The 10,974-nt window shown below is 46.5% G+C and overlaps 2 protein-coding genes across 7 annotated transcripts in view; one reads left to right on the forward strand and one right to left on the reverse strand.

Moving 5' to 3' along the window:
* Positions 1 to 4,511, reverse strand: part of LOC125446791 (tubulin polyglutamylase ttll6-like) — a 55,664-nt gene extending 51,153 nt beyond the window's left edge. For 3 of the 4 annotated variants that reach the window (XM_048520607.2, XM_048520608.2, XM_048520610.2), the window contains exon 1: positions 4,427 to 4,509. In XM_048520607.2, the coding sequence (XP_048376564.2) occupies positions 4,427 to 4,474 (48 nt within the window). In that variant the 5' untranslated portion in view covers positions 4,475 to 4,509. Of the gene's footprint in view, positions 1 to 4,426 lie in introns of all 4 variants that reach the window. The other variant, XM_048520609.2, reaches the window with a different exon arrangement.
* Positions 3,586 to 8,509, forward strand: gdpgp1 (GDP-D-glucose phosphorylase 1). 3 transcript variants are annotated; one of them, XM_059640216.1, is made up of 2 exons: positions 3,586 to 3,692; positions 4,767 to 8,509. In XM_059640216.1, the coding sequence occupies exon 2, from the start codon at positions 4,897 to 4,899 to the stop codon at positions 6,052 to 6,054; it is 1,158 nt and encodes a 385-aa protein (XP_059496199.1). In that variant the 5' UTR covers positions 3,586 to 3,692; positions 4,767 to 4,896; the 3' UTR covers positions 6,055 to 8,509. The 3 variants fall into 3 exon arrangements, with proteins under 3 accessions (XP_059496199.1, XP_048376572.1, XP_048376573.1); XM_048520615.2 differs by lacking the exon at positions 3,586 to 3,692 and adding an exon at positions 3,874 to 4,101; XM_048520616.2 differs by lacking the exon at positions 3,586 to 3,692 and adding an exon at positions 3,874 to 4,101 and having other exon boundaries at positions 4,843 to 8,509.
* The last annotated feature ends 2,465 nt before the right edge of the window (positions 8,510 to 10,974 follow it).

The raw sequence follows: 10,974 nt of genomic DNA on the forward strand, positions 1-10,974 counted from the left end.
AACAAATAAAAAGAAAGCAGTGTCCCGTTATACAACATCAAAAACAGGAGTAGGCCCTCTCAAATGTAATCTCTGGGCCTTCTTCACCATTCAGTAATATCGCAGTAAAACCTTCCACCTCAGCTCCTAATTCCCACACCATACCTGTACCACTCAATTGCCTAATTGGTACGGAAACACCTATCCCTCCAAATCTTCAAATATTATGACTATAACTATTCAACGACTGAAAACCCACAGTTCTGTGTGGCAGAGAATTCCAAAGACTCTCAGTTCTTGGACTGAAGAAATTTCTCCTGATCTCAGACCTAAATGGCTGACCGTTATGGGAATTATGATCCATGCCAGGAGGAAACAGCCCATCAGCAGCTATCCTAAGACCATAGGAATGGGCCATAGGAGTAAACTTAGGCCACTCAGCCCATTGAGTCTATTCCACCATTTGATCACAACTTATATGTTTCTCAGCTCTGTTCCCCTGCCTTCTCCCCATAATCTTTTATCACCTTATTACCTTACTGATCAAAAACCTATCTATCTCTGTCTTAAATAAACTCAATGACATAGCCTCCACAGCCTTCCACAGCCATGAGTTCCACAGATAAATTTCCTTCTGGCTGAAGAAACTCATCCTGTTAATCACTGGCAGAATGTTGAGTCTTTCAAATACTAACTTATTTTTCTTTTTCTTGAGGTGTCAACATCACTGGCAAAGCCAGCATTTATTTATCAAAACCTGAGTGAAGTCAACCATACTGATGTGAATCTAGAGTCACCTGTAGGCCTGTTGAGGTAAGGACAGCAGATTTCATAGGTGTATCAGGAGAGCTTTTACAACAATTTCTTAATATCATGGTCACTATTACTGAGACTAGCTTTCAATTCCAGATTGATTATTTAAATTCTCCCAACCGCCCTGGAGGAATTAGAACCCACAACTCTGGCACATTAGTCTAAAACTTGGGGATTACTTGTCCAGTAACACTATCACTGTGACAACATCTACCTCACCCAAGTGCAATCAACATTCAGATTGCAATGGCTGCAGTTAAACAGCTCAACTGTTACTGTGCTCCTGAGATGCTGCTTGGCCTGCTGTGTTCATCCAGCTCCACACTTTGTTATCTTGGATTCTCCAGCATCTGCAGTTCCCATTACCTCTGATACAACTGTTATTCTGATCTCAGCAGGAGGTTCTGCTGACATGATGCATCAGTGATCTCCGTGATGGGTCTCCCCAGATAGAGGAATTCCAATTAGGTAATGACAACCACCAAAGATAAAGAATATTGACGAAGAAGGGATAATCAAGTGTGAATTTACAGTTTCAGGGCATCCTCCATAAACATTTGAGAGCAAAAAAAATTATTCTATAACCTACCTTTCTGATGAGGGAATAGCTGTAGAGCAAGGAAGTTATGCAAGCTCACAAACCTCAGTAAAATCGTACCATAGGATAACCATTCAATTTAATGCACTAATATTTAAATACAGTGAAACACTAAGCACTTCATTGGAACTGAGCAGTGGGGATAGGGGCTAACATACAGTAATTTGGCTCCAATTCAGAAGGAACAGACACAGTGAGAAGCCAGCAAGAGAAGCTCGGTCAAATAGAATAAAGGTAGGTGAGGACGGGAATGGCAGTGCGGCCTCACACAAGTGCTCACTGAATTGACAAGACCTAGAACATGAGAACTTGCATATGTACAATGGAAACACCTTCCAAGGAGGTTTGGAGCCAGTGAGACAATTCAAGGCAACGTACGAAAGTTTGGGCCAAATGAATTCCTCTCTAACACAAAAATAGAAATTGCTGGAGCAACTCAGCTGGTCTGGCAGCACCTGCAGACAGAAAGCAGAGTTACAGTTTTGAGTCCAGTGATCCTTCTTCCATATTGACAATAACTAGTGGTAAATTTGCTGAAGATGATTGTCGTGTGAAGAGAGAAAGAAGTAAGTGATAGGTGGAGTCGGAGAGAAAACAGCAGTTGGACAGACTGGCAGCACAGTGGCTGTGTATGGGATGGATGCTCTTCAGAAAGATGATGGACTGAATAGCCTCCATCTGCACTGTAGGGATTCTACGATTTAAACAAATGATGAGCACGGACATAGAAAAGCTGTGACAAAAACACAAATTGCTGCAAAAGCTCAGGAGGTCTGGAAGCATCTATGGAGAGAAATCAGAGTTACCATTTGGGTCAAGTGACCCTTCCTCAGGTAGAAAAATTATTAATGGACCATTAGTGGGTGAAAATGGGTTAGCTGTGATGAAAGCAACCCATGAGATGACAGGGCCAAGGGTGCGGGAGTGAGTAAAAGACATGGGAAGAGGTGTTAACACAGTATGGAGCTGGAAGAATACAGCAGCCCAGGCAGCAGCAGAGGAGCAGGAAAGTAGAGGTTTCGGATCAGGACTCTTCTTCAGAAATGGGGAGGGGGAAGGGAGCTCATAAATAAATAGAGGAGGGGTAGGACTGGGGAAGGTAGGCGAGATAGTGATAGGTGAGTGCAGGTAAGGAGTAGTGGAGATTGGTCAGTGGGATGGGAGGGATGGATAGATGGGAGAGAAGGTGGACAGGTTGTGTCAGGTCAAGGAGGCCGGGATGAGAGGGAGGGTTGGACATGGGTGAGGCGATGTTAAAACTGGTGAATTCCATGTTTAGGCCATTGAGCTGTAGGCTCCCGAGGCAGAATATGAAGCGCTGCTCCTCCAGTTTGCGGGTGGCATCATTGTGACACTGGAGGAGGCCCAGGATGGACATGCTGCCCAGGGAGTTAAAATGATTGGCAACCAGAAGGTGTTGTCATTTTTCGCATACAGAGCACACGTGCTCTACAAAATGGTCTCCCAGTCCACGCTTGGTCTCACCGATGTACAGGAGGCCACATTGGGAGCAGCTGTTACAGTTGAACAAGTTGACAGATGTGCAGGTGAACCCATGCTCAATATGGAAGAGATAGTAGGACCTGCAGATGCTGGAGAATCTGAGATAACAAGGTGTAGAGCTGGATGAACACAGCAGGCCAAGCAGCATCAGAGGAGCAGGAAAGCTGACGTTTCAGGTCTATACCCTTCTTCAGAAATGGGGGAGGGGAAGGGGGTTCTGAAATAAGTAGGGAGAGACAGGGAGGCGGATACAGGAGAAGATAGGTGGAGAGGAGACAGCCAGTAAAGGTGAGTGTAGGTGAGGAGTTAGGGAGGGGATAGGTCAGTCCAGCGAGGATGGACAGGTCAAGGGGGTGAGATGAGGCTAGTAGATAGGAGATGGGGGTGGGGCTTGAGGTGGGAGTAGGATACAGGCAGGAGGAAGGACAGGTTAGGCAGGTGTGGACAAGCTGGGCTGGTTTTAGGGATGTGGTAGGAGGAAGGGAGATTTTGCAGCTTGTGAAGTCTGCATTAATACCATTGGGCTGCAGGGTTCCCAAGGAAAATATGGGGTGCTGTTCCTGCAACCTTCGGATGGCATCGTTGTGGCACTGCAGGAGGCCGTGATGGACATGTCGTCTAAGGAAGTGGGGGGGGGGGGTTGTTGAAATGGTTTGTGACTGGGAGGTGCAGTTGTTTATTGCAAACCGAGTGGAGGTGTTTCACAAAGCGGTCCCCAAGCTCCGACTTGGTTTCCCCAATGTAGAGGAGGTTACACTGGGAACACTGAATACAATATGCCACATTGACGGATGTGCAGGTGAACCTCTGCTTGATGTGGGAAGTCTTCCTGGGGCCTGGGATGAGGGTGGGTGGTGGGGGGAGGTGGCACTTCCTGCAGTTGCAGGGAAAGGTCCTGGGGGGTGGTAGGGTTAGTGCGGAATGTGGAGCGGATGAGGGAGCTGTGGAGAGAGCAGTGCCTAGGGAAGGCAGACAGGGGTGGGGAGGGAAATATCTCTTTGGTTGTGGGGTCAGATTGTAGGAGGCGGAGGTGGTCAGGATCTAAAATTATTTAACTCAATATTGGACCCAGCGAGCTGCAGGCCCCCGGCGGATAACGAGGCTCAGTTTTTCCAGCTTGTACCGGAGCAGCGCAGGAAGCCTGCACAGAGATGTTGGCCAGAGCCTCTTGTCTCAACCTGCGGCTCGCTGTTTTTCAGACTGAAAACGTAAATATGCTGAGGATCGCTGTTGGGTCAAGGCAGCATCCATTGAGCGAGAGAGCAAGCTAACGTTTCAAGTCTAAATGACTCAGTTCAATGCGTGGGCCGGGCCGGTCAGGTCAGCACAGGCCCGATCAGGTCCGGACCAGGCCGTTGCTAAGTCGCCCCCCACCCCCGCTACCCCGTTGCTATGGGTTCGAAGCGGGAGGTGAGGGCGATGGCCGGATCTGAAAGCCCGGGCCTCCCAATGGGCCGGTGGTAGCAGTGATGGCGATGGGAAGCGGCTGGTAGTTGAAAGGGCCCCTTCTTTCTCCCACTGTCAGTCACTCACCTGGCGCTCGCCTGCCAGTCCAGGCCGCGGACTCGGCTCTGGCCCCATTGTCGCCCTGGCAACTAGACGCCACCTCCGATTGGTCCAGGGCACACACCTTGTTATTGGCCACCCGACCTCCGCGATGGCGATTGGTCGCCAGTGGCAGAGGCTTCCCTATTATTGGCTGTTAACAGTCAGCCCTCCTCCTATTGGTTCGGAGCAGAGCTCCGGCGCACAGTTTGGTTGGTGATCGCGTGATTCGATTGGCTGCTATAATCTTTATTTCTAATTGGCTCTTCCGCGATGGGCGAGGCATGATCCTCGTTGACTGTTTTTTTAAATTCTAATTTTATTTCAGATTTCGAACCACGAGGTGTTTCTGTGATTTTGGAAGGATTTTTATTTCGATTGCTTCCCCTTCTAACTTTTGACAGTGTACCGCCACTGGAAACCATGGTAACAGATGGTACCCGTGACGTCAGAGCAAGATGGCAGCGCCCACGAAGCCGGACGGAGGCCTGGGCCTGCCTTGGGACCAGGCCCCGGTCTTTATTTACTCCGAGGAAGACCTGATCTGGAACGGGGTCCAACGGGGTGGCTCGGGCTCCCGCTTCGACGCGGCTCTGCTGTCGGCCTGGGAGGAGCGGTTGTCCAGCGGCTGCTTCCGTTACCGCCTGCCGCGCCGGGGACCCCCCACCCGCGTCCTGCCGGGGCCCCGGGGCCTGGTAGCGCAGCTCAACCCCGAGCGGGCCCGTGAGCGGCGGCCACCGCAGGAGATCCTCAGCGTCCGGCAGCCCTTCGATCCGCAGCGGTTCAACTTCACCCGCATCCCGGCCCGGGAGGTGCTGTTCCGCCTCCGGAAGCGGGATCTTGGAGAGGCTGGGGATGAGGCCGAGGCCTTGTTGGTCATCAATGTCAGCCCCTTGGAGTGGGGTCACGTCCTGCTTCTGCCTGAACCGGCCCGTCGCCTGCCGCAGATCCTCACCCAGGGCTCAGTGCTGAGGGCTCTGGAGCTTCTCTTCCTGAGCTCGGATCCCAGCTTCCGCGTCGGCTTCAACAGCCTGGGCGCCGAGGCCTCTGTCAACCATCTCCACCTGCACGGCTACTACCTGGACCAGCGCCTGGAGATAGAGTGGGCAACCACCCGTCCTCTACTGGAGCCCGGGGCCCCAGCCTCGGCCCGTTTTCTCCCTGTCCATCTGCTGTCCGAGCACCCGGCCGGCGGCTTGGTCCTCTACACAGACTGCGGTGATGGAGGCCTGGCCCGGGCTGCCCTCACTCTCCATGCCCTGACCGGCCTCTTCATCCGCCGTTCCCTGGCCCACAACCTCTTTCTGACCCGGGGATGCCCGCTCGGCACTCCGCCACCTGGCCAAACCTCCTCCTCTTTGGAGCATGACGGCGCCCGGATCATCCTCTGGCCACGCCGCAGCTGTTTCGGGGCCAAGGATCCTACGGCCTTCACCGTGGCTCTGTGTGAACTAGCTGGCCACTGGCCCCTCAAAACCCCGCAGGAGTACAGCAGCCTGACCGAGGAGGAGGCGCTGGGAATGGTCCGCAGACACGCACTACCCGAGAAGGAATACTCCCAGCTCCTCTTAGAGATAACCCAACTCCTCCAGGATAATCACCAAGAGGAGCAATAGGCCATTCAACCCCTGAAATCTGCTCCTAACCCCAAAGATGTGGTTAAAGCCTCAACTGCCATTTGCCAAATTTCTCTCTTTGTCACAGTCGTATTGTGTCTGCCTCTAGTATTCCAGAGACCTGATGTTCTGGGGACATGGAAGCGAATTCCACTTAAGCAAATTTACATTCAATTTAAAAATTCTGAAAGAAATAGAATAGACTGATAACAACCAGACAACCATTGTTAATTGTTTTAAAACCCCACTTGATTCACACTTATCCTTTAGGGAAGGAATCTCAGCCGTCCTTGCCTCATCTAGCCTCCACTTGACTCTCGATCCACACGATGTGGTTAACTGTTAATTGTCTGTGCACAAGATATCCACCCTCCAGGAATAAGTACATTTCTGCATCAATGCAGTAAAAGCAGAGCTAATCCAGCTGCTGCTATTAACCCCCATCATTTCACCTGTTCTCGTCTGTATGTATTCTCTACTACCATTAACACTCTCTTTGCCTTTGTTTTGTGGCAGCTTTCCCATCTGTTCCACTTGCCCTTCCACCTGCCCCCAAAGAGCATATAAAATCATATCAGGCTTGAAAGTGAACTCTTTCCCTTCTACAGATATTTCCAACACATTTTATTTAAAATATTAAATTGCTCCATACCTCCACCACTCTGTGGCAAGAGATTTCCATGAACCCATAATTGAAAAAAAAAGTTCTCCTGATCCATGACTTGAATGAGAGACCTCTAATCTTTAAACTGCATTCCCTGGTCTTTCCTTTAAGGGGGAAACTTCCTCACAACATTCACCATCTCAAGTCCCCTTGAGACGTTTGTGTGTTTCGGTAAAACTTGAGAGTCTGAAATGACCAATTCCTTGCTACTCGCAAGATGCTGCTCATTCTTCATAACCCCAACGGATATGGGTCCAAATTGACGTCGTAAGTTGCTTCAAGTCAGAAAAGACTTGTGAACTTTTCTGAACTGCTTGTGTATTGATATCCTTTCTTAAATAAAGAGTACTTTATCTACACAGTGTTGTAGATGTGGTCTCACCAATGCCCTGTTGACCATCACAGAATCCAGTATTCCTTTTTGATTTCTTAAGTACTCATTACAATTCCTTTGTGCTGGTAAGCTAAATAGCAAAACTGATGCTGGATGTTCACATGTGCACAACTTACGTTTATCTTTAATTTATATGTATTATACTTGAGTTCAGGAATGGAATGTGCCACTTTCTTAAATGTTTACCAAGACAGAAGCTTGCTGTTAGGGGGTTTTGATCTGTGTGGTGATTTCTTTTGGCAAAGACATGCATGCGGACACCCTATGACAGCTAGCTGAGCTCAGCACAGCAATGACACTACTCTCCCATTGATGAGCAGCCTTGTGATACACTTGAAACTCCAGCTTGAGTGGTCAATGAAGCACAGTCAGAAACTGGGAAATGAATCCCATTATAAATTGATATCTTCAGAGGGCAAGGAATGGAATTCTGTATTTGAGGCCATGATCAGTCTGCTCCCTGTGTAACACCTTTGTCAGACTCAAAACCTATTTCACTATTGAGAAACATTTGGATTTGGAGAACTCTGCTTTTCCAAAGAGACATCAACATTGGAAAAGTACATGAGTGTTGAAAAGAATAGGCAGTTAAATGAGTTTGGGTAAATGGCTCCAGTGGTATTGACGGCCACAAGTACTGACATTTCAAAGAAATATTGATTGAAGATGACGACGAAAACGTTTTGGAACTTACACTGCCTCTGTGAAATTATGATGTGCAAGCTGAAGAATTGACCACTGTTTTCAGAAGCAATTAATCATTCTTCCTAACTTCTGGAGAGCTCGGGGAGCTCTATGTCAGCCTCCTTCCTTTTATAAAAGGGACTGAGCAACTGTATATTTCATTAAATCAGCAATTTCTGTTTGGTGTTTGTTAGATAAAGTTCATGTAATGTGGACACAGCAATGATGGATGATTAGAATAAAAATTCCCAGGTGAAGGCGTTCAAATATGGGATACATTACACAAGTGGGGCCTTTAAAGAAAGACTGACATTTCAATGGAGCCTTCTACCATATTAGGATATTGTAAAGTATTTTACAGCCAATTTGAATACTTTTGAAATGTGTGGGCATTGTTATAATGATAGAAGCACAGCTGCTTATTTGCACACAAAGTGCCCAGAAACAGCTGGATCATGTGTGTTTGTGATGTTTGAGTATTAAATACTGTCATGGTTCCTCGGGTGAACTTCTCTTGTTCCAGTAGTGACTGCAGAAAGAACAGACAGAATTTTGATTTAAACTGTAATCCAAAAAGGGCAAGGTGTCTACAAAAACTTTAAAGTGAAACTGGATTAAGACTTGAAACATGTTAAATCAAAATGTATGGAATAGGTTGAACTGGATATGTCTAATTGCACTTCTATGTATATAAAATAACTTGCATGAATTGGTGCCTCTACTTCATTGCAATATCTTATTAAATATCATTTATAAAAACAAGTGAATCATATATATTCAATAACAGGAGGAAAATTACAAGACCATGGATCAGGTAAAGAATTATAGTTGGCGGTAACTGAATACAGCTATCAGTGTGATGGTCTGCTTACCAAGTGCTGCTAGTTAACTGTACGGTGAAACCTATCCAAGTAACATGCAGCACCCTGTTTAGGCAGCCGAACAGATCGCTTTTATCCTGCCCTCGGCCAAGGCCTCTGTTGCCCCTCGTGGCATCATCATGGAATTGACTGAGACTTAATGCATATGGTTTACCCCTTTTATTGATGATTTCTTTACAGCTCATCTCACTCTCGTACTCCCACCCTTGTTCAGTGCTTCGGTGAATGCTGTTGCTTACATCTCGATTTATGTATTGTTATGGTCCCATCAGGTGGCAATACTGGACAAGTCAGATGCCAGACTATAATGTGGCTGAAAATCCTTTCAGTTTATTGCATTGGTCACTGTGGTACTTAGGCACTTAAATGTATTCACATGAGGCTGCAGATGTTCTTTCGTAGCTGACCATCAGTTTATTACACAAAAGATTTAACACCATCAACAAAACAAAGTTACAAATTATTTTCCACCAGTATCCTTTTAAAGATGCTCAATTCCAGAGAATTTTCTTTTTAGCTCTTTATATTTTTACATTACGGACTCTTCCCAGTGTCTTTTCCCTGGACTGCAGAGACAACTTTGTGACTACTTTCTGAATCTACTGGCATGAACCTTCCTCAATTCTGACAGCCTGTACATGTTCAGTTCTAACAACTTGAAGATTTTTACTCAAACCCTTGTGGCTTTGAAGCTGCACAACTGAAACATTTTCAGCTCTTGTAAAATGAAAGCTTGATTGCTTTTTCCAGGAGAAACTGTTTTCCCTTCTGAATTGAACTTTGATGTTTCCAAATTGAAACCTTGAACTTCTGTTCTGATGTCAATACTAAATTAAAACAAATTGCAAGAGAAACTTGGCAGGCATAGACAGAGTGTCTGTGGACAGAAAGCAGAGTTAACACCCTAGTCCAGTCACTCATCTTCAGAACATTAAATCTACATTCTCTCTTCAGATGCTGCTAGACCTGCTGCGTTTATCCATCAATTTTATTTTGATACTAAACTAATTGGTTTCTGGTCTGTTGTAACTCAGTAATACAAATATTCCATGCATTATTGATTGATTGATTGTCACATGTACCTAAATACAGTGAAAAGCTTTGTTTACGAGCAGTACAGGGAGATCATAGCAAGGATGTACAGATCAAAGGTTGTAAAAAGATTTAGAGGCATACAGGTTACATTGCACAGGGTATGTGCAAGGCCAGATCAACATTAGCAACATCAGTGTTATTTGACGCTAGAGAGTCTGTTCATCAGTCAAATAACAGACAGGAAGAAGCTGTCACTGAACATGCTGGTGCGTGTGTTCAATCTCCTGTATCTTCTGCCTGACAGAAGAGGTTGTAGGAGATCATTACCAGGCCACGATAGGTCTTTGATGATGTTGGCAGTCTTTCCATGGAAGTGAGCCATGTAAATGGAGTCCATGGATGGAAGATTGGCTTCCGTGATGGTCTGGACAGTGCACACCACCTTCTGTAGTTTCTTACAGCCCTGGGTAGAGCAGTTGCCGTACCAGCCTGTTATACACCTGGACAGTTTGCTTTCAATGGGGCACCTGTAGGAGTTGGTGAGGGACCTTATGGACATGACAAATTTCCTGAGCCGCCTGAAGAAGTAGAGATGTTGTGCAGGGGTTGACTGCACTGAAATGCTTTCTTAGAATTGATGCATTTAGGTCACTGTTTAGAAAGCACTTTCTGACCCATTTTATTTAAGAAAAACTTCACAGAACTGACCTGTATCATCTGCATCTATTTTAAAATTCGCAAAATATGTGCATTATATACTTTTCATCTCAACATGCGTTTATATATTCAAAATGTTGCACAGGTTCTGAATTTCCTGTACACAAATAGTCAGGTTTAGGCCAATTTTGGCTTAGACCATAAGACATAGGAGTGGAAGTAAGGCCATTCGACCCATCGAGTCCACTCCGCCATTTAATCATGCCTGATGGGCATTTCTACTTCACTTCCCTACACTCTCCCCGTAGCCCTTGATTCCTTGTGAGATCAAGAATTTATCAATCTCTGAAGGCTTGTCTGCCTTAGCTCTCTCCCGTTAAAAATTGTCAGAATTTCCAATTCTAGCTGCAGTAACTCGGGCCCGAGCATTTAAATAGCCCCCTGATCGCGTTGTTTCCCTCTAAACGGCGCCACTTTAATTTTTCTTTTGTTCCTGTTGAAATATGTAACTTTTCACATCAGGTTTTGATCGTTGCCTGGCCGGATTGAGAAACGCGTCAAACAGGAGCAGATTCGATGGGCCGAATGGCCTAACTCTGTCCTTG

The sequence above is a fragment of the Stegostoma tigrinum genome, chromosome 36 (assembly GCF_030684315.1).
Source record: "Stegostoma tigrinum isolate sSteTig4 chromosome 36, sSteTig4.hap1, whole genome shotgun sequence".
Classification (NCBI taxonomy): Eukaryota; Metazoa; Chordata; class Chondrichthyes; order Orectolobiformes; family Stegostomatidae; genus Stegostoma; species Stegostoma tigrinum.